We start from the raw sequence: 23867 nt of genomic DNA, 5'->3' as shown, positions 1-23867 counted from the left end.
CATTCATATGAAACGGTCTTACGAAACGCGAAGGAGAAACGGTGTAAATCCTTATCATCGGGTGTTGATAACGTTGAAGAATGAGTAAATTGAAAAAAAACTTTCCAAAACGCCTCAGTTACGTTGTGGCTTTATGGTAGCAAGCCGTTTGGTTGGTTGAAGTGGGGTTTTAGATCCGTTTTGAGTACTACCAAAACACGGCCTGCTTATGCAAGCACCAAAATTGTATCTGTGGGTTAGCATGTGGCCACGTGTCTAACGTGGCAATCATCGTTTGATCAAGTGCAACGAACGTAGAAAAGAGGCACCAAGGGAAGAATAAGTCGCCGTGAAAACTAACGGCTGCACGGTCACGAATAGCAGCTGCGCCGCGAAATGCCTCTTGAAGAACGGCTCATGTGGGCGATGTTAAACGAGTGAGAGTATGCGCGGATGTGTAGTTTGCATGTGCGGAGATAGAATCGCTTAAGCACACAAGTGGAATTTTAGAAAAGGAAAATAATTTCACTCGCGCACGATCGCGTTGCCGTTCGTGCATCTTCTGAATACGGTATATGATAGTTTTGTGCTAGAAGCCCTATAACTATGTGATAGAAGCCATGATGTAAATGCCGTGTGGCATGATTTGGTTAAATACTTCTTAGTCGTTACCGGTGCTTGTTCGCGCGTGCTCTATCCCTACAGCCCAACTTTAGGTTCTCGAGTGTTTACGGTTTCGTACGGGTAGCGCTGTTCATAATCGTCCAGAAACCGAACCCGTGAATGTGCCCGTGAGCACTATGTGCTTATACGGAAGCGGATCCGGTAAAGTCTACAAAGTCTGTGATAACGAAATAACCAGCGATACGCGATTAGATAGGTTACATGTGCTTTTAAGTGTATCCAAAGACGACGCGTTCCGAACACATTTTGTCACGCTCGGTCGGAATTGAACGTTTGCTAACGAATTAGCGGTTTCCATCCATTCATCCGTAGCGGCTCTGAAGAAACGGTTTGGCTCCTCAGTTTATATGCAAATCACGCGCCGCCAACAAGACGAAGGATCACCAAATTTGTTTGCACAACAGTGTTTAGATGCCAACGTCATCATCAAACACTAACACAACTGCATACGATGCGAATGGTAGAACGCTCTAGCTCCATCAACACACCTTTCTAGCACGGAACCCCCATTTTCGGTTGCATGGAAAGTGTGCAAATGGGGTATACCAAATCTGCGAAGCTGTTGCTTCAAAGTCTGAATAAGTGTTGGTAGTGCGTTGGTCTCGCTATAGTTGACAACATACGATCGGCGTTTCGCTCTCGCTCGTTCTAATGTTGGTGAGCATGACACTGATAATAGGCTCGAAACGCATACCGCCGTTCCGTGAGGGGTCTCTTTCAATCGTGTATTGGTTGAACCCGTAGTAACCGTATCGGTGATAGCGATAGCGTAAGCGGATAAAATAATACTTGGCTTGGAGAGTGTCACCGTGCGTCCCCTCGGCTCGAAAACATGAAGTGTAGTTCGTGCATCGGTGGCGGCCGACGCAGTCTTTCGAGTAGTGACCATGAATCAAGCTCACCGTTGTCGTCTCCCGTAACAAAAGCAAATCAGTTAGAACATAGCATGGCTGCAAATAACCAAAAACCAATAGGAGCAGAAGACTCTTCGACTGGCAGACCACCATCGATCACCATCGAAGAACTCGATGATGAGGTATTCGACAACACAAAGGAAGAGGAATTGTGTCGCCAAATGCAGCGCTACACACAGGAGTTAAATGATTTCGACGATACCTTCACCTATCTACTGGCGCCTCCATCTGTTGCAAGGTTAGAAGTGATACATGAGGAGGATAGCGGTGATGCTTGCAGTGACTGCAGCGCCAATGAAAATCCCGAGCCACGCGACGCACCTGATCCTCCTAGCACCAGAAAAGTGAAACAATTTAGTCCAGCGAAAATGTTACGTGATTTGCTGCGTTATCGTAGGGGGCGTTCGAAGCAACGTCATTTCGAGAGACAAGAGCCAACCACCTGTTTACTCGTGGGTGCTAAGGAGAGCACCATTGCACCGACAGAATACCGGAGCGTCTGCACCACCGAGACGGTCGATTGCGAAAAACTGGAAGTAGAGTTCGTAAACGTTGGATCCAACTCCAGTAGTATGGATGATCTAAGCGATATAGACGAAGGTGCCCCGATTCACAAAAAAACACGAAATCTAAAATCGCTGCAGTTTAATGTTGACTTTCAATTCTCTAATTCAGATACCGCAGATCATGCGGATAAAGCTGGTGATGACCATACTCGAACTAAACCGCTCAACCAAGCGCAGGTGAACCACATAACCATCACAGAGATCGACAATGACCGCTATAACACACAACGAGACAGCCCTCAAGCAACAGAGTCACCAATAGTGGAACAGCACATCACAGAATATATCACAGTGTCTTCAAACGATCAACAGACGTGTGCTTCTGCACCTGCAAGAAAGAGTCACGAAGAGGATCATCTACCAAAGACAGGACGGAAACCCCCTGAAGCTGGTGAGCCTGGGGCGCCCCATCACACGACGCCTCCTGCATCATCCACCTCCACCCAAAGGTCAACCCCAAATCTGCGACTCGAAGCTGATGTCGTTGGTGTGTGTGATCACACCAATGACGAGAGAACGACGGAAAATTCTCTTGTGGTGACCGATGATGAGAAAATCCGCGCGAGGACGATGCTCGCGGGAAACCGAGCTCAAGCAGACCTTAGTAGTTCGGAACCTGTCGCGAAGGTTCGTGATCGTGTGGTATCGGCAATAGACGTGAAGGAAAATGTGACCGAGTTGTTTTCCGTTTGCTCATCAGCCCTAGAAAACGATCGAGCCGATAGCTACGCTTTAGGTGTTCCTAGTGTGCCTCAAGTAGATTCATCGATTGTGGTGAATCATTGGTCTCAAAACGAGGATCCTTGCTTTGGGAAAATCATGACCCTCGACAACGGAGTGGTGACTGACACCGTGGTGGAAAATAGCGGGGATGCAGGGACACCTCACTACAACTCATCGTCACTACTACCAGCAGAGAGTATCCCATTGCCACAAAATCCGTTGACAAAAGCAAAGACTTATGTCGAACCAACCCCAAGCGACACTGACGTAGCAAGTGTGACTAATTTGGCACATTCGGCCGATCAGATATCCGGTCCACCTATACCTCCACCCTTACCGCCACCTCCTGCGGTTGTACTGTTACCGGTAACCGTTGAAGCCCTGTCGGCACCGTCTGCCTCGGTATCGGTTACATCTAACGATGGTCAAATTCATAGTGGCGATCATTCTCGTAAAGCTGATCATGCAGATGCTGATTCGAATAGTACGCAAGATAGTGTCTCTGCAGTAGTACAACCAGTAGTGTCCGCTGAGAATCTGAGTGTATCGTTGCAATATATCCGAGAAGATATTGTTTCTTCGCAGGAAACGGAAGAAAAGGCCAGTTCCTCCAATCACCAAAATTCGAGGATAAAATCGTCTGATGCTTCGGCAGGAAAGCGCAAACCGATCGCTATCCCTCGCGGTAATAGCGGTGATCCGGGAAAGAACAACAGCAACCATGGACCAAAAATAGAACAGTCCCATGCTGGCAGCGGTAGCAGTGGTCAGTACTTCATTAATGGTGGTTTTGAAGCAGCTGCGCCGCATATTCAAACGACGGTTGACTTAGCGCAAAAGGCTGCCAGTGGGATGAGTGAAGTGGGCGTAGTCCACGCTCCAGTGACTGACGAAGGTCCACGGTCGATCGACTTACGTTCTGAAGTAACACGCATGAAAGACCAAGAACTACAGGATGAATTCCGTAAGCTTGAATTAGAGACTGCAAGATACGAACAGGAACTGCAGCAGATGTCTCTACCTTCTATACCGTCGAATTCCTACAGAAAAGAACACCTAGTAAGTGACATTGAGCAACATAGGACTCTTTCTGTTTCGAAGGAGAGCAGCATTAATGTTCGAAGTTCAAGCAGCTTGAACACGGTCATGACAACGGATGTTAGAATGAGAAATGGAAGTACTGTTCCGGTGCCTTCAGCCAATCGTGATATAAATGATGGTAATAATCAACTTTATCATGAATGGCAAAATTCTATGAAGAACCGTGAATCAAGATTGGCTCAACGTTCGGGTCCTTTCGTGCAAGATCAGAAGGGGATTACATGTAACTCGGTAGCTATGACACCGCCCGTGGTCCCAGTTGCACCAAACGATGAAGAGGAACACGTCACAAAAAAGGTAAAGGATCGTGTCCGTGAATTTATGGCATCTGAAGCAGCAAAAAGCGAATCGCGAACAATAATTAGAGGCAACGGTATGTCAAGTGCGCCTGCGACGCCCACTGCTAGCCGAAAAAATATCGAGGCCGAATTTCAACAATTTCGTGAAATTCGAGCGCAAGAGCAGCAGCGTGGTCTGACTGGAGAAAAATCGGTATTGAAGCAAAACGACAAAATACCCTCCCAGCCTATCGGTGAGTCTGAGGATCAAAGTGAAGGATCTAACAATCCTCGCGCGAACTGGATGTCCGTAGTTGTCCCTTATGTTACGCTGGGGGTGTTTGCTTGGGCTACAATCCGCATTATATCATCTTGCGGCAGAAAGTGATCGATATGATATTTCCAAGGAAATTATTTATTCAATCTGTTGATAAATGTTTAAAACTTACAAAGCTAACAAAGAACCATTCCATATTACATTTGATTTGCTATTACTGTTTTTTATTCATGGAATAGTCGGATAGAATATACTACCACAGCAGTTCCCCATTCCGTCTGAAGAACGTTAAATTCGAAGTGATTTTAAGACAATGCCAGAAAATTCAAGCAATGACCCTCGTGGTCAAAGAAAGGAACGATTTCGAAATGTTCTTTTCATATTCCATAGCGCATACTGTTGTGATTATTATACTTTTGTGATTATTATACCAATGGTTCAATAAATTATATTAAAAGTTTGGCTCGCCCGTCCTAATTTGCGTAAAAAAAAACATTAGGGACAATTGTTTAACCACGTAACCTTAATGAAGCAGGGTCATCACGCTGTAGTTTCTTCACAGCTATCAATAACTCAATTACTTGCTTATGAACATATTGTTTGAACTATTTCTGTTTAAATCTATTTCACTGGACAGGAAATGTTTCTACATCTAGAATTCCCGTACCGCTTGTAAAATTGTCGTCATCTTCTACTAAAAATGTTATCCAGTCTTGCTCGGAGCAGGGCGACGATTCGGTCGAAGTAAAAGTAAATGTAGCAGCACTGATCGCTACGCATCAGGAGAAGCAACAGCTTCAAAAATCCTCATCCTTCACGTCTTCGAATGTGCCAGTCAAATGCAAGCCGAAAACTATTGGCGTGATAGTGGCAGTTCCGAGTGAGCTGCCTCAAATTGCTGTTCCTCAACCTTTGCCGGGAGAATTAACTGAAACAGCGGAAATAAGCGTTAGCGATAAATGTCAACAGTTTGAGCATAGAATACGCCAAAATTCGATCGGTAACGAGGAGGGTCAGCAAACACGACAACGCCAACAACTAAAGGGTACGATTAATGCTAGTGTACATCGTGATGCGTGTGATGCTGGGCGTGAAGGCCTTTGTTTTTCCGAAGCTGATCTGCTGCATGAAATCGATCACGCACTAGTCCTTGCTAAAGACTTCCTGTTTTCGCGCGGTATGTTTGGACCATTTCACTGTGCTCATCTCCTTTCATTGGAAACACCCACACACCCCTCGCTTATGTTCTTAACAACGAGTGTCTTTGCTTATATGCTTTTGTCCGTTGATTGACGTGTCTAGTTTTCGTCGTCGCATGTATACTAGAATTTAATTTTTTTTATCTGTTCCTTACCTATGAGAGAGCTTCTATGGTGACCGTAGTAGCATATATCATCTCTATGTTGCGATTTCTTTCGTCCAGTATTTCAGGCGCTATACTATAAGTTGTACTATGCTGTGCTTTTGCATGGGCGTATGGCACCATGGGACCTTTATTTATATCGCACCCGTCCAAAGAGTCTTAGATTGGCTTGGTCTACGAGATGATGGATGGATATTCAAAATTGTGCCAGTGAATCATTCTGTTTTTTTTATGGCGAGCTAAAACCCTCACAGATGCTTATTGATCGAATCCCAATAAACCGCATTATCCTCTGGCTATATGGTTTCTAAGTGTGCAGTTCATTCACAGGATATATTTTGGGAACCCTTTTGGCAACTGGGCCAGCGAGCGGTCGCATCATGTGGGTGTCTTCATTCGAAAATCACACACTTGTTGTGCAGCACGCATGGTGCCCCAGACACGTCATACAACCGCACGGCGAGCGTGTGTCTTCTTGCCTGCTTATAGCATCTTTTCTTCACGGTTTGCGTCTGACTTCCCGTGAATTACTGTATGCAATGTGACCATGTTTGTCACACTCCTACGCAGACAAGACTGTAGCAAGGCTGAGAAAAGCATCGCTACGGTTGTGATGCTCCGATGAGGTTGGTCGTTGCGATCACCGTGCTGTGGAAACTGCTGTATTATTTTTAGCCCTTGGTCACAAATAGCGGCAAGCAGCGGGCAGAGATTGGGATAGAGCAAGCAAGCCCATGAAAATTGTAGTAAACAATCTAGCTAGAGAGCTAAAGGCTGACCCTTTGATCGCAAGCTAGCACACTAACAGAGCGGCAAGAATCGCAAAGAGCGTCATGAGAGCATTTTCACGAGCTGAATTTTGGTTTCTGTCCCATGGGGAGGAAAACTGTTGCGGCAAACGACGGTTCGATTGTGTTAGCATGTATCTGCATGGTCGATCCCATTGCGCATGGTTGGTTCAGACCCAATCAACCAACACAAACTAATATAGACGGGCATGTACTGAGAAAATCCCGAGAGAAATGAGAGTCAGACAGATGCGAGCGATCGAAAAATTATGCAAACGAGTGAATCAGTTCTTCGCGTAGTGGCATCGCAAAACGACGCAAACGACTGACGCGTCTGTTTGGATTCAATCCGTTTACTATCTCTTTTCTTGTCGTCTTTGCGGATGATACACTAGCTCTCGAAATTGAACGCTTTCTTTATAAAAAAACGGTCATAGTGGCGGTGCTGTAATCTGAGATGGCAATCATTATAATGTGAGGAACAACGATGATTTGTTTGGCTGTACTAGTATGCAGTCGAATAGTTGATTTGTTGGAAAGTGATATTTCAGTGTTAGAAACTGCAGAGGTTATTTGTGATAAAAAAATTGACCGCGTGTGTTCCCGGGGAAGCTGCTACTGTAATCCGGCTAAACCTTTCACAAGCAACAGCACGTGAAGCTGTGGGAAAATATCCAAATATGGGTCAGGGTTAGTAGAAGAACTTTCGGTTCGCTTAGTTCTTCGACATATGTTTAGAAGTCGAAATGATAGTATTTAAAAAACCTCATAGTTGTTTTTGGAAATACTATCGACGATATAGGGATAATATATACGTTATCTGCTTTTTTAATGCAAATAACAAAAATGAATATGATTGCAGAAACTGATACAACCAAAAACATCGGTCCAAAATTCAAGGCCAATTCGTCAAATTTAGGTAAGTTAGTAAGAGCCACGGTAGGTAGGCTCTGGTAGACTTATAGCTGGGTTGATAAATAACAATAACCGTTTTTATTATCAAAGCGGAGCATTTGCTAGCGTTACACGAAAAAAAAAGTTTTGTTTTTGCTATTTCGATTCATTTCTGAAGAGTTGCGAAACGAGTTAAAGAAAGCTTTGACGCTTGCAGTTAATGAATGATAGCGAACAATGAAATGAATTGTGCTAAACAGCTTATCACTCATGCTGTTTGTGTCTTCTAATCCTTGTCAATCGATCAGTTTTCTATAACTTGATGATTAACTCATACCGATTAGTTCATCAGTTTTTCTCGTCTCTAATGATGTAATTTAGAGCATGAGCACATTCCTGCAGTTCAATTGTTTACAAAAGAGAATGAAAAAAGGAAAGAAGCAACTCACTACGTCTGCTGGCTGCCAAACGATTGCTAACGGAAAAGTATTGACGGACGTCGGAGGAAAATTAACTCCACATGTTTGCTGAAAAGGCATGACGATCTGGTGTAGATCAACTAAACAATATTGTCCGTAGTATGGAAATGTATGACGCACAGTGAGTTATCATTACTGGGTCAACGTTGAAAACATATTCAGTATACTGACATACTTAATTTATTGCCTTGCGATACACCTTTTTGTTTTTGGACATTGCTATGAGGCAGAGATGTCATTCATTGGTTTTAGTTTTGCTAATATAAGAGTATCGTCGTCTAGTTCGTCTTCCAAACGGGATCTGCATGTATCATACAGATTGTGGCAGACAGCAAATAGACTTATAGAGACGAGACGAGACGAGAAAAAATATTGAATGAAATGAAGATGTATCGGGATGTGGTAAAAAAACGAACAACATAGCAACATCCGCTCCTGCATAAGTGTTGGTTGAGAGAGAAAGAGAACGAGAAAGAAAGAAAGAGAAAAAGAAATGAAATTTATAAATAAATTTTGTGTAAAAACAGAGCTCCAATTTTGTAATCACTACACACACAATCTCACCACAAACGTTGCTACGATACGCTAAATGTAGTCACGTGGGCAGACGTCGTGGGAGTTTTAGTATTTTCTCGATCATTGACGTAAAGTTGTGTCAAGGAGTGTTGAGCGGATTGCTGGAGGAAATACTAGCTAATGTTCCAGCGTGGTCCGATTCTCCGTTACAAATGAGCTCAATTTTTAACATTTATTAAGTCAACACATATTCTCGCTTTCGCTGTCGACAGATACTGTACTTGAAAAAATAAACTGCGCTGGACCAAGCGAACACATTTCTCGCAAACAATGAATCCATAAAATTGGTCACGTTTATGTCATTGCCTATCCCATCCAATGAGTATTTGTTCTATTTTAAGCTGTTACGTTCAGTGGATCCATGTGGTGTCGAACGGTTTTGCGTTATGAAATAATGGAATATACATTATCGCGAGTTATTGAACCGTAGGCAATTCGGCGGAAAACTGAGAGCCGAAATATAATTTGGAACATCCTGTTTTTGCCAAATACTTTAGTTCAAATCAATGAATTTATGAAACCCATCAATTGCATTGCTGTTGTCGTTGCACATTTTTTGCATCGTTGCGTTGTGCTTTTTTTTATTAACTTTGTTGACGTCTAAACTAAACCTACTGTTTTTTATGTTTTAAATCAAACAGAAGCTTGTTAAAGTTTGTTATTATTGTTGCATCCAAGTTAATTAACGCAATGCTCCATATCCCCATTAGGCGTTTGGTCACCGTATAATCGTTCAACAGAGATTCTTACGAAAGAGGAGCTCGCGGAGCGGTCATCAAACAGTAGAGCAAGCGAACCGCTTCAGCCAGTCTGGGTGCCGCGTAGTGCACCACCATCTCCAGCACCAGAACGTCGCGAATTTCGGCCAATCGGGTTTGAATCTCCGACACCAAGCCGCAAAGTACTGGCGTCGCCCACTCCTGTAGCAGTAGCGGCTCCTTGGACTCAGCCCGGTTACTCTCCGCCACTTGCGGTTTCGGACTCGAAATTCAATCCATCATCTAACGCGTCGTCCTCGATTCGTTGTAATACCTCGACTTCGACACCACCGCAACCGCAGGGCCACGGGCAGCAAGTTCGATTCGCTTCGCAACCTAGATCAATCGCTGGTGCAGTGCAGCAGGAACCAACGATTAATTCGCTACTTAAATCGAAAGGTTAGTGATGATTTTAACCTCGCATATCGGGAAAATTCACCATTTGCAGACAAAACATGCACTCAGCAATGTTGCGCAGATATACACTGTCACTGAAGTGAATGCACTATATTGTAACAAAGTTATAAAACCAGTGTTCTTTAATATTGTCACGCCAAATGTCTTATATCTTATCACAATCGCAAGGGTGATATGCTGGAACTAACAATCACTAACCCTTTTTGAAAACCAGATGGCAAAGCGGCAGTAGTAGAAGACGTTGAAATGGCAGCAGACCGGCAAACGTCGGCGACAACCGTTACCAAAAGAACAACTAGCTCCAATCAGCAACAGCAGTCAGGTGGTTCTTCGAACAGAATCGTTGGTGCAGCATCTCGGACAGGTTTGATAGTATTTATTTTCGTTTATTGGTTGCAATATGTAACATGGAGTGCTTTATGCTTATCCTAGGACACTCATCTTCCGGAACGCAACACGAAGGCGTGCAGAATCACATGATGCAGCAAACAGCGCATAAAGTCGCGGGTATTGGCCCTACCACAAGGGAAGGAATGCCACTCACGTTAAGATCAGTATGTTTAACAGTAATAAGCGCGAAGAAACAAAGACTTTTCTTATTTTAATGAATATTGTTCTTTTTTGTAGGAAATCGAGGAAGGCAATCGCGATAAATGGTATAAACAAATGTACCAAACCTTACACAAAGCTCACGATGATGGTAATTAGAATGACTTGTTTGAATAAAAGTGAGATGTACACATTCCAACAGCTTCACTGCGATTTATTTGCATTTCGCACAGAACCGCTCGTTTTGATACACATATTTTCCCTTCTTATTTCAGACGAATTTGTGACCGTGCGTTATAAGACCCGTAGAGGTGATATTTTATATAACTTTTTCGCAAAAGCATCACTGCTTCGCTGTGCGCAGATTCATGTATTAACAGGGGTTATAGGACCATTAATTTTTCTAAAATTAGCGATTATTTCCACTTGTTTTCCATTGCGCACCATTGAAACACCGCGATATTGAACACGAAACACATAGATTTATTTGAATTTCTCATGATAGTCGCACTAATGCAATATGCTTCATACCTCATGTGCCAGTTGGTAGGAATATATTGTCTTTCTATATTAAACCGTATGATGACATCTACAGGTTATCCTTATAAAACGAGCGGCTACCAATCGGAACCAGAACCGAATTACGATTCGGACTATACGATCAAGTATAGCACGTTAGATCGCAGGAGAACTCCGATAGGATTGAGCCCTACAAGCTATAACAAGTGAGTATTAAATTAGTAAAGAAACAGCTATATGGTATCGTTTTCAAAAATATTTTCATTACAGATTCAGCACTCAGCAGCATCAAAGCACTCAGCACAACCAACCGATAAAGTCTGGCAGTACGTCATATAAAAATCATCCTGGAAGGATAGAGAATTACACACCGGGCCGATCGTCAATTTCTGAAAAAGAGTCCAAAGCGGTAAGATGCCGTGTATTACACTCAAATTATACCAAATGATCTGCAATACAATAGAGCTAGCTCCATTTCGGCGATAGCTTTTGTATAAAGCGCAATGCTGCAGCATAATATACCGTTCAACATTAAAATCTCAGAAGAGAGTGTGCCATCATCGTTGAAAAAGCCCGTCAATATTAAACTGTGACCATTGGGTCGTACAAACATTTCTATTCACTGTGCTATATTACACTCTATCTCTAATGCCTTCTTTTTTACACATACCATACACTTTTCTTTCATACTATTTGTGAATCCTTTGCAATCACGCGGCAAACATGCACACGCGTACACCACAATCACATGCATTAATAGTGGTGGGACGAAGTGATGGACATATTCAACGGGGTACGATCAATTTCAATTCGTTTTTAACTATGTGTTTACCATAGAATACTTTATTGTAATGACTTCATATGACAAAACGTCTACCGAAATAGAAATTGATGTATATTTCAATGGCTTGTATCTTATAGACGACTTTGTCGCTAAATTAGATTTCACTTCGAGTAACTATTCACGAGTATTTTGGTTTCATGATGCTTCTCTATTGCACGGCACTCGCAACATAAGATGGGTAATTCGCCCTGTAGAATATCTGCTGTACGAATCCAAATCGAGCTAAGAAATTAATGATACAGTTATCTTATCTCAGTTTATCAAAATGACTAATATTTTCAACTAACATGCTTTGTAGTCCATGTTCCCAACTAATTATGTGGTTTGGTTTTAGGTTAATTCAATTTTAAACTTTTTAATAATATTTTTTTTATATATTATGATGTGGGGTCAAGTGGTGTTTATGCCCACCAATATGCTAAACCGATCCCAAAACCAACAACGCATTAATAAGGACTATAACTCCGCTTTCCATACGAGGTCACGATTTACACGACTAATTGCGATTTATTTTATTCGTTCAGCAATTGGAACACCAGAAGCTTGCCACTAGTAAAACCTACACTGAAGGCAATCTCTCCAGGTAAGTGGTTGTAATAATGAAATTTGTTTCTCCTAATGCTAGCAAATGATTGCATGACAATTAATTGTATATTTCATTTTCATTTATGGAATAGAGCCCTGAAAGAACAAGGGTACGAAAGTGACTCGACGCTGGTATTTCGAAAACGGGAACCGCTGGCTAGTGCCGCTTTGAGCCCGGTGGAACAAAAGCAGTACTACAAAACCATGCAGGCCGGTGGCGAGATACCGCTTCAAGGGTTTCGTAAGCCCGCGCCAGAAAAACCAAAAGGTATAACTCATGCACTCATTGAACAACTTTCTATGAAAACATCATGCTTTAACATCTCACAAGAATTTTCATGCTGCATCTAAAATATTGTAATGGCTCCTTTACTATCAGCACCTATTCACGCGGTCCATTCGATGAAAGTCGATTGGCATTGAAAGAAAATCTATGCTCTTTGATCTATGCTATTATATAAATCGAAAGTAATTACATTGTTTCGGTATGATCCACACTTCACTTTAAGCAGTACTACACACATGTTCGGGAATAGGAATTGGTAAATGGTGAAAGTCTAGTTGGATTATCTGCAGCAAATTAACCAGGTGATGGTGCGGGATGGTATGGATAGTAGTATTCTACTTACACTTTATAAAAGCAATATTATTGCCTTGTACGTAAATCAGGCTCACGATCGGATTAGCACGAGTATCTTATTCGCAGCTAGCATCTCGCAAAGATGGGCCAGAATGGTCTTCATCCTCTCGCTGATGCTGAGCTGATGCATCGTGTGGATTACTGCAAAAAGCGTGTGCGTGTGAGTGTTACTTGGCACACTACAGCCCAATTAAAAAAATTAATTATTGGCACTAAGGGCACTTATTAGCATACGTGAGAAAATAAATGGTTTGTCCACATTCGCCACATATTCCCCAGATTGTCCAACTGGTACCGACGAAACGAGCGAGACGGATCTAAAGGTGGAAATTAGTGAGGAGGCTACGATCAACCATCCAAGTAGCTCCACTATGTCGCGCTGCACCAACCCATTCTTAGCGCCATCTTCGCATGAGATCGCATGTTATCCGATCACAAGCATAAGCCGGCCGCTGGATATGTTCGGGGCGTTTCCACAGGAGACACGCACTTTTGTGCCTGTAGCACCTCCCGCACCGCCGAGTCGCAAGAGCTCACGAAGCAACTCAACGCTGAAGATTATGTCTCAGGTCAAAACGAACCATTACGATAAGCGAACAACTCTCGAAACAACTCGAAGCAGTGTGGCGTCGATGGGTCCTAGAATGGTACGAAAGATCGACCATTATCGCTCCAAGTCGGCAGGTCCCCAGCTGTTCGCGGCTGCTTCAAGTTCGTCCCTGGCGAAGGAAGAGAAAAACCAGGAAAACAGCACACGGGTAGCCACGTTACCCGGTAAGCGTTACCCTAGCCCGACCCACCAACGTAAATCCAGCCCCAGCCCGGTCGCTTTTGGCCGTGGTATTTCGAAAGAACGTACATTTGCCGAAGAAAAGAAGCGCATCGAACAGAAGCTACCGAAGGTGGTATCAGTTTCGACAAGCATTTTGCGCAATCCGGAGCTCCGTTCGCCTAATGAAGTGAAGAAAGCTTTACGCAGCTCCTATCTTTCACATGACGAAGCATCGGCAAGAGAAAAGTACGCCACGAGTGGCAGTCGATCTTCGCTGAAACGGTTCTCGTCTAATGGAACTTTCCGCAGCGCATCTAGTATGTATTCATCCACGAAAAGTCTCAACAAATCCGTTTCTCCTGTTTTGATTCACAAGAAGGACGATCGTTCTTTTAAAATGTCCATGGTATCGGCCGGCAACAGATCAAAAGAATTGCTATCGGGCAGGAAAGTTCATTCACGTGGCAAATCAACGGCTGGAACATCGCCGAACGTTACGATTAGAACGAGTTTTCAGAAGGCTTCGAAAGCATTTGGCCTGAAATCTAAAACGGCCTCAACCCAAAGCCTTGCACGCACCAACTCGACATATTCCATCGATTCTACCAGCTCGAAGCGCAAATCTCGTGTTTCTTACATTCCATCCACTTTGACCACACTTGCTAAGGGCAATCGCGATGTTAAGGTACGGGTCTCAGGGTCCAGCAGTTTGGATCGTGTGCCTAATATCAAAAGTCGAATTTCGTCGGACACTAAGAAAGGAGGAAGATTTGTAGGAAGCTGCTACAGTGAGCACATAGTTGAACAAACAGAGAATATACGCACTGATTCGTTCTTCCAGAATCTGTTCCTTAAGAGTTCTGGTAACCCCGGCACGACGTCAGAGTTAGGAGAAACGAATGCAAGCGGTTCCGTTCTTGAGAGGGCTCGCATGTGGAACAGCCTTTCATGCAAATCGGAGCCCTCGCTGAAGCAACCGAACTATTATCTAACCCAAGCGAGACCTGTATCTTCATCAAAATTCCGTACTATGGAATATCGTGGAACCAAGTCCAAGCTAGCTGCTGGTGAGGATCGGCGACATGGTCCAGTGGGGGAAATTGTTGATCATATGAACCGCTACGAGTCGCTCGTGAAGCTAACTGAGCATGAGGACGACCTGGAGCAGCAGCAACAGTTTGGTTATGTGCGCGGAAGACGCATGAAAATTGATTACAGTATTCATGAGCGGAGTCTCAGTGAGCCAACGAAGTCATCAAATGCAACAGGCACCACTACTACGACTACAACGACGACTAGAGTGATCCAGGAAGAGCTCGTTAGCACTGGTGCTCCACGCACGATCGTTGGTCGTCGGGTGGAATCCACCTCTCGTTCGTCTAGATCACCGTCTTGTCGGCGCATACAAACGCTCAAAGGTGAAGGACATGTACGAAAGATAGTTCGCGCCCGAAGTCTGAGTAACAACGAGCGCCAGCATCAGCAAAAATCGGAGCAGGCATTGGTACGCACTCATTCTCTGAACCTAAATGGCGAATCTGGTGCAAATGTTTCACGAGCTCGGTTCCGTGAGTTGAACTCTTTCTACAATAGTCTCGAGCGACTTGGACAGCTCGAATATGTGACATCATGCTCTTCCAGCGATCTAAGAACAAGGCGCCCACGTGAGGAAGAGATAATTGATTTTGATCTGTGGAAACGGGTGAGAGAACACGAGAAGGCCGAACGGGAGCTTTGGCAGCTGAAGAACAAACTGAAGCAGGATCAGAAGGAGCGAGACTTTTTCTTCTTACCTCGTGATCCGGAGGAAGCACGTTGGAATGTTGATCAAGACACTGGGCTACGTAATCGTGAAAAATCTGTCGAAGATTTAAAATACGTCCTTAATCAGCAGGCTGTTGCTTTCGAGGATGCAAAGCTACGGCAGCTTGAGGTCAGCAAGGATCACTACAAACCGTTGTGGCGCGGTTCCTCTGTGGTTGATGTGGCGAATCAGATGGAAGAAAAGTACTCGTTAGCGAGTGAGAAAAAGGATGAACCACAATCACTAGATTCGGCCACTGCTGGCAAGCGTTACGGTGTGATCAGCAGTACTCTGCTGAGTACTCTTAGCACGGAACAAATGCGAAAGCTGAAGAGCCAACTGAGCGAAATTTACAGCAGCGGAGGTCAAAAAGAACCCGAGGAACAGGAGAAAACGGCTTCCCGTGCATTGATGAGAACCGAGGAGCGTGTGGAACATGAGTACATCATCAATGTACCGGAGCGCGCCAGTCGGCTCGAATCACTGCTGAAGGTGCGAAGTCATTCGATGCTGACCAAAGATCAGATAAATGCAAGCCAGCTCGAAGTGTCTGAACTTAGCAAAAACACCTTGGTTGACCTGCAAAAACCATTCGAGAGCAAATCCGTACTACGAGTAATCAATAGTACGTCCACCGAGGAAGAGGCAATCCAGCGAGCAACACTTTCACGAACACTTTGCCAGGAATTGAAGGACAAAATCCTTGAGAAACATCACACTCTACCATCGCTCGGTAAAAATAGGAAACATCGGTCGCGACCGACGATTCTACCCACGGAGCATCGATTCCATTCTCTCGAAAACGGTCTCAAGAAGACAGAGGGAGCCACGGAAATCAAAAAGCCACAACCGAAATCTTGCCCAGAACCTGCTAAGGAGCAGTCCCAACCTCTGTGTTGTGACACGGAAAGCATTTCATCGGAAACGTCGAACAAAACGGTTATCTTCCGAACCAGTATCGCATCAGTACCGGTTCCGATGGAACAGGATATTAAGAGTAAAATAAAGTACTTCGAAGAGAAGAAAGGCGAAGAATCTCCCACCGTTACGGTTTATCATGCGCGCGAAGATTCCTCTCCCTCGGAAGATGAAATGGTCAGCAGAAGGGACGCGACGGACTCAGATCAACGAGGTATCGAAACAGCGATCGCACTCTCACAATCGTTCACCGATTTGAAGGATCTATTTGGTGAAAAACGGTCCGTATCCTGTTCGTATACAACTTCATCCAAATGTTCAGCTCCCGTGCTGCCCGTTACTCCTAAGAACTTTACATTCCGTTCACGTTCGTCCACGCCGGATTATGCAACCTGCATACAGACGGGAGAGGTGAAAAAGATCAAGGATAAATTCGAAAGTCTCGATGGGAGCGTGTGGCGTCGGCGATCCGATTCACCGTCGATCACCCCACGCCAGTATCAAAGTGATTCTGAGTTGAACCGCCCATTTGAAGAGGCGACCAACTTGAGTAAGGACAAGCAAGGTCAGGCCACTATCGTTCGTCAGCATGAGTCGGGAGATGTCTCTCGGATGACACACAAATACGAATCCCAGTCACGCGTGGCTCGGTGCCGCAAACGTAAGGAGCGGGTGATATCGCCCATTCTGAAACATCCATCATTGCGTAAAGACGATCGCTTCATGCCGCACATTAACGTAATCAGCAAGACGGCTTCGCTAAAGCGAGAAATTAAACCGACTACTCGCTCCAGTCAACAGCACAGCAAGATAGCCAAGCATCAACCATACGATGAATCAGCTAACGGGAAGCATCTCAAAGCCCGCCGAAGTGCGTCGTCCGGTAGTGAGGAGATCGAGAAGCTCAAGAGTAAGTTCGAATTGCCGTCGGTGGAAAATGATAAGAATCTGTCGCTGCTCGGTAAGATGTACACTTCGGTGCCCGACATTCGTGAGCTGAAGGATATCTGTGGCTATCTTTCGGGTGAATGGATTGCTCATCAGTTCCCCAAGCCGGCCGACAATGCCCGCTCTATTACTACTCCCGATCAGTCACCGGGAGCACTGCCTGACAAGCAGCATGCTGTACCGTGCAAACTGTCGTCAACTTCCAACCGTCATCAACGTTCTACGCTGCCACTTCGTTCGAACTCTTCGTCGCCGCCTCGCCAGAATGCCAGTGCCAGTGCATTTCTAAAACAATTCTATGACTCCCGCCAGTGCGATGATGGTGACATTGGTCTCGGATTGAAACATCGGCACGTGTCCAATCGTCAGCTCGAGGCGGAGATGCTCTGGAGAAAGATTCAAGCGATGACTGACGGTGCCACCATCAAACCGACCGTTTCATTCGAAGGTTTTTGGCTTTTCTCAATCATTTTAAACCGTGTTTCCACCTTCGACACTTCTACTCCTTGCCTTTAATACGTCGTATCCTAGCAGTTCTGAGGGAAGTAAGGGCCGTCTGTGACTATTCTGCTTTTTTCTACTTCCTCTCTTTCTTATTCTCCATACTCGCCTTGTTCGCCATACCAACAGCTCATCCTACATTGTGCTTCATAATGTTCATTGCGTGTAACATATGCCACGAGTTTACAGCTAGCTAGTAGCTTCTTCGAATATCTCTTGAGGTCTTGGGACTCACTAGATTTCATTCTTGTTCCTAATCTGCCTGACAATCCAACCGTTCCAATGACCATGGTGGTTCGTGTAGCCGGTTTCATTTTATCTTTTGGTTCGTTTGCGCATCCCTTAGAGCCGCACCTCACGTTCCCATCGCCCCCCATGAAAGGAGCACCGACACCACCATCACCGCCACCAATACCCCTCCTTCCATCGTCACCGATCACAATCAGTTCAAACGGCGCAGGTGAGTCACATCGTCGTCCACATGTTATTTCGCCAATCGTGCTTGGAGTCCATTCGTCCCGCTGGTCAGTATCAGAGTTAGCAACCGGATCGCTGCTCATCACCCATCGGAACATTTCGTGGTATTTTGAGTTACGCAACGATCACGGATCGTAGTGATAAACAAGTCCGTTTGCTACAAAACAAAGGAACGCCAGTTGATCACTCTCCCTTTTTCGAGTCCTCGCAATCAAAACCCTACCAATAATCGTCTAACGATCGTAGTGCCCCTTCTTGCGGGCTCAATGGTGAAAGTCAGGGAAGGGCTATTGAAGGTGAAAGTTATGATTCATCGCTAAAACCCTTCTATATGTGGTAATGGATTGTCGATCGTGGATGTCACTGCAATCGGGATTCAATGTTGAATAGCAGGGATCGACTTCTGCCAAGCAGTTAGAATTAAAATTAACTTAAGACAGATCTTGTTTGTGGTAGTGACTTTGATTGAAATGACGATCATTGCGGCTCACATAATGTAACTTGCACATATGATTTACTATTACAAGAGAACGGGAAGGTGAGAGAGAGCAACCTAGATAGAGAGCGAGAAATCAAGGGAAAAGAGCGAATGGAGAAGAGGATGGTCACCTGTATGAGCATGGGTATGGGCACTTGCCACGCTTGGGCAGGCCGGTTGCAAAGATCTGCTAGCTCGCAACGGTGCAGCGATCACAGAAGTACGTGACTTGAACACCGTTCGGCTCACCGAAGTCAGCGTACTCAACCCAACCTTCGCGAAGGGAGAGAAAGGGGAGTTTTGGGTAGCCGGTGGGTTTACCGACGGCCCGTGGTACCTCGAAGCGCTTCTAAATGTTCGCACTCTGCTCAGCTCAGTCGAGTTCACGCGCGCCAACAGTTACTACACGAACTTTCTCGCGAAAGTCTATAACGACGAAGCCCTCAGCGATTAATAGTGACTGATTTATAAGGTTGTTTTTCACTTTATACGACTCTTGTAATATGTGCAATCGCTAAACATTTTACTCTATTAGTGTCTATCCATTAATGTGATAATCCGTAGCTTTCTTATTATTTTGATCAAATCACAACTTGCCTTCATCGGTGAAATATTGAACCCGTATCACGTATCGTAACCATATCGTCGTCGGTCGCTACGCATGGTTAGCCAGGAGTTATGTTTCCTTAGTTACGCAAACCGCATTGACTAAACAACAGACAAGTAGTTGCGAGCATCTTTCGCAGCCTGTGGTAACACGTGCAGTAGTGCGTTTGTTTGATAGAAACCTTCTTCATTGAGCAAAGCAGCCGTAAGGTTTTCGATGGGTAAATAGCTGATCTATCACTGTTTGTGCTTAAGCCGTTCGGCATATAGGTTAATGTTTCATAAAGTCATCTCATAAGAAATCAGTGAAAAGTGTCGTTGCACTGCCACGAGAACATTTACATTAGTTTTGGTTGTTATTACGAATACGATTGTGTGATTTTGGAACTTTGGTTAAGTAAGTGCCGTTTGAAGGAGTTTAGGAGGTGCTTCTTTTGAAAAGTGCAGAGAAACTCTCTTTTGAAAAATCAAAAAGATGCAAATAACATTCATTATCAAGGGTACACGTGGTCGAAATAGGGCGTGCCGAGGTAAGTCATGTCGGCACTAAAGTTGTTTTACGTTTCAACGCTATTTGCAGTAACTTTGAATATGTTTGATAGTCGTTTCGAGATTTCTGGTTTTGGCTCTATGTTTGAAAGCAACGGAATCTTTTGTTAAATTTGCTTTTCTCTTCTTAAATTTCTGTTTAAGTCATCTTATGGTTGTTTCTACTACAATGAATACGCTACAGAAAAACATGTTCATAATCTGCTTCACTACACCGACCCGGGAACATTCTGTCCGTGTTGACCAGCGAAACATTTCGTTATAGACAGAAGCTTATGCGTCTTTAAAAATTGCAAAGCAGACCTAACGGGAAGCCGTTTTGCTGTGAGGGTTTTTGCTCTCTTTTTGCTTTTGTATTTTATGGATATACTTCCCTGAGAACTGGTAACGGCTAATCGTCAATGGTCTTATGCATTTCATATAATGCTGGTTATAATGAATTGCTTCTTCACGGTGTACTTTAACATTGCACAGATCAGGCAGCTTTATGAACCGCATCCAAGCAGTGCAATGAATGGTTTAGATTTACAATTTCCCGCTGTCGCTGTACGCCAGCCTGAGCCGATAAAGAGCGGGGATGCGTTAATTACAGGCAGGGTGGATACCGCTGTGGCATGGTAAGAAAATGTTTTTATCCACAGCATTTGTACGCGACCAAGCGATCGTGTCACATATAAGTGATTATGTGGCTAACTGTTAACCTGCAAGAGGGGAAAGTATTGTTGAAAAAGTTGATAAACACGCTTCCGGGCATGGGAATCAACGAAGGATGATGGCTAAAGATATCAAACGTGGCGCAACTTCACTGGCTGCTACTGTTACGTGTGCAGCAACCACAACGGATCAACCGTTCAACGATGTGCATAATGTTTCTTTACTGACCATTCACCTAGCTCAGTGAAAGTGTTGCTAAACACACTGTCTGATGTATCTATGTCGGTCTGAAAGCAATCAAAAAGTATCAACGAAGCGAGTGTAAACCCGTTCAACACCGTATTATGACGGTATGGTGTAAGCAAACAAATCAATAATTTAATGAAGATTTTAACAGGGTCATCAGGATCACTTTGGGCATAGATTCGCTTTCAAATCATTGATACGGTTTAAGTTAGTTTTCTTATAAGATCGTTTTATTATTATTGCGTATTTTCCCCTGGAAAATGTGGTCGTTTACGTTAACATTAACGTTTTCTTCTCACACAGAATCTCCACGTCGTTACATAGAGAGCGATGTCAACATCCACTACAAAACACCGATCCGGTTTGAGTACAAAGAACCGATACCGGATGATGAGTTGGCATACCGCCAGGCGGAGCATATGCGCCGTGTATACCAAGAGGAGCGTCGTCGCAAGTACATTAATGAGCTGGAGGACATGCACTCCAGACGGCATGCGGACAACATCCTACCGTCGCAAAAATCACCGATTCCGCTTAACCGGTACGATGATTTCGCCGCTGATCTTTCGCCAAAACCTCTGCACCAACAGCAACAGAAAACAATTGCGCGTGCGTTGTACAACTTCCAGGGTCAGAGTATCAGGTAAATGGAAATTCGGAATTAATCATCGATCACATATGATGATGAAAAGCGTATGCTGCTTTATTAGCGTAGTAGCGAAAAGCATAGTATTCTTCGAACTGTTTGTAATTACAGAGAGCTATCCTTTCGCAAAGGAGACATTATTTACCTGAGAAGGCAGATTGACAAAAATTGGTACGAGGGCGAACATAATGCTACCGTAGGTCTTTTGCCAGCCAATTACATTGAGGTACGATGCTTGAAGAATGCAATCAACTCTGATATCAATCATAGTATGGTTGTTTCATTAAATGATTGCTTAAAATCTTTTCTAGATTCTCACCAAGGATAACGCTAATTTGAACACTAAGCCACTGCCAAGAAAGCCTACCCGCGAGGGAAAAGCGCGTGCAAAATTTAACTTCACTGCACAAACCGCCGTCGAACTTTCATTGCTGAAAGGCGAGTTAGTTACACTTACACGGAGGGTGGACGAGAACTGGTTCGAAGGAAAAATTGGTAACAAAAAAGGAATCTTTCCTGTATCGTATGTAGAGGTAAGCCCACCGTTATGCACCATTTTCTATTAAAAGGCAACGAGTTGTACGAAATAATGAATGTTTGCTGTCAATAGATACTAACGGATATCGATGGCACCGAAAGCTATGAAATTGAGCCAATTGTCAAAGCCGCAACACAATCGTTCACTACGCACTATGGCAGCACACATAGCAATGGACGAGTCTCCCCCGGGATGGTGCGTGAAACGAAGACAGTACAGAAAACGGAAGTATTACATGTGGATACATCCAATGAACCGATATCGTGAGTGTGAACCATTTCAATCGTTGCAAAATAAATAATCATAGCTTATGATTTCCATCTCAGGTATCGTGCACTGTACAACTATAAACCGCAGAACACTGATGAACTGGAGCTACACGAAGGAGATATTGTGTATGTGTTGGAAAAATGTGATGATGGCTGGTATGTAGGTACATCAGCGCGCACCGGCTGCTTTGGAACGTTCCCAGGAAATTATGTCAACAAACTGTGAGCTATCGACAAATATGCTCGAGAAAAGATTATTTTCGCAGAAAAATGCTAAAAAGCGGAATAGTACTTGTGCCCTTATTCACGCATCCACTTAAGAGAGAAAGCAGCTAAGATTCACAGACAAAAAGCAGCTATGCAATCCTTGCCACCTTATTAAACACCGTCGATTTTCGAAACAGCAAAGAGTTATACCAAAAACATAATAACAATTATCAAAGTAGTACTTTGCTAGTCATACTGGTATTTATCATTTTAACAAGCAATTGTTTGTTAATCGTTCGTGAGAAATGAAGCAAATCGTTCTCAAACAACAAAACAGTGTTCTTAGAAATTAACGCCAGATAACGACATAATAGAACATGTCGGCATAAGTTGTGTAGTTATTTCTCCTGTCTGTATCGTCGCCCTGCTAAGCAATTGAGAATTTCTAGGAGAAGCGTGACCCTTAACAAAACGGATGTGCCTTTAGGTAATAGCTTAGGCAGCAAGGTATTTTGGTAAAGCGCGACCTCATCAAATGCAGCGTTCGTATGCCTTTGATTTGCCATCTGTATCTTGAGTAGATTTCAAAAAGAACACCAATGAAAGACAAGTACAATCAACGCTTGTTTAGAATTTTGCTGTCGGTGGAACCAGATCCAAGATCACTTTACGATAATATGTATCGCCGATGTTTCCAATCGTTTTGCACATTGTTTGCAGCTTTGTTTTTAGTGACAACATTGAACCAATACACTCTTTTTGCAATTCTCAATCTCAACCCTGTCTAGACAGGTACTATTTTCACGACAAATTAGGTTGAAGTCCGTATAAACGAATCTTAATGGGACTTACCTGCCCTGTACTTTGATATACATCAAGCAATGTTTCGTGCCGTTCACAACAACTAACTCTAACCTCTAACATCTAGTGAGAATCATGTTTACCGACACTTCAATCATAAGCAATAATAGCAGAAATGCATTGAATCACAGGAACAGTAGCAACAGTATGTCTTTTAACAGTTTTCGAATGATAAACCCGCGTGTCGCGACACTAAACGAACATTTTCACTAAACTTTACACGTTATACTATTAGAGCAGCAAATAGAGCGTTTAGCGTTTTACTGACACTCACTGCTAGCTGTTCTGTCGAATGGTTAAATAAAAATGAATTGAACTAGCAAACACCAGTTTAAATTTAAACCTCCGTTTCTATTCAATATCCGATTTGTATAAATTAGATAATATACATGTGCGTTTTTGCAGTTCCTAAATGTTTCGGGGAGTATCAACAAAAAAATAGTAATTTAAAGTATATAG

At 43.7% G+C, this 23867-nt stretch overlaps 1 protein-coding gene across 10 annotated transcripts; it reads left to right on the top strand.

Annotated features, from left to right (window-relative positions):
• Nucleotides 1-561: 561 nt before the first annotated feature.
• Nucleotides 562-23850, top strand: LOC125956010 (sorbin and SH3 domain-containing protein 1). 10 transcript variants are annotated; one of them, XM_049687432.1, is made up of 19 exons: nt 562-2177; nt 2253-4499; nt 5160-5567; nt 9333-9779; nt 10012-10161; nt 10230-10351; nt 10425-10497; nt 10622-10657; nt 10942-11071; nt 11136-11274; nt 11626-11658; nt 12234-12292; nt 12387-12562; nt 18224-18337; nt 21191-21530; nt 21645-21759; nt 21845-22066; nt 22144-22334; nt 22398-23850. In XM_049687432.1, the coding sequence occupies exons 1-19, from the start codon at nt 1496-1498 to the stop codon at nt 22564-22566; spliced, it is 5853 nt and encodes a 1950-aa protein (XP_049543389.1). In that variant the 5' UTR covers nt 562-1495; the 3' UTR covers nt 22567-23850. The 10 variants fall into 10 exon arrangements, with proteins under 10 accessions (XP_049543389.1, XP_049543387.1, XP_049543391.1 ...); XM_049687430.1 differs by having other exon boundaries at nt 562-4499; XM_049687434.1 differs by lacking the exon at nt 5160-5567 and adding an exon at nt 7536-7592 and having other exon boundaries at nt 562-4499; nt 22398-23849.
• Nucleotides 23851-23867: the final 17 nt, after the last annotated feature.

This window comes from Anopheles darlingi, chromosome 3 (assembly GCF_943734745.1).
Source record: "Anopheles darlingi chromosome 3, idAnoDarlMG_H_01, whole genome shotgun sequence".
Taxonomy (NCBI): Eukaryota; Metazoa; Arthropoda; class Insecta; order Diptera; family Culicidae; genus Anopheles; species Anopheles darlingi.
Note: the sequence above shows the minus strand (reverse complement) of the source record. Positions and strands in the feature narration are given on the sequence as shown.

What these genes read in the sequence shown, in the direction of transcription:
- LOC125956010 (XM_049687430.1), top strand. Translation starts at nt 1,496, where the DNA reads ATGAAGTGTAGTTCGTGCATCGGTGGCGGCCGACGCAGTCTTTCGAGT. An exon ending in TTCGCTACTTAAATCGAAAG is followed by an intron (nt 9,780 to 10,011) that starts GTTAGTGATGAT and finishes TTTGAAAACCAG; the next exon opens with ATGGCAAAGCGGCAGTAGTA. An exon ending in TTCCAGGGTCAGAGTATCAG is followed by an intron (nt 21,531 to 21,644) that starts GTAAATGGAAAT and finishes TTGTAATTACAG; the next exon opens with AGAGCTATCCTTTCGCAAAG.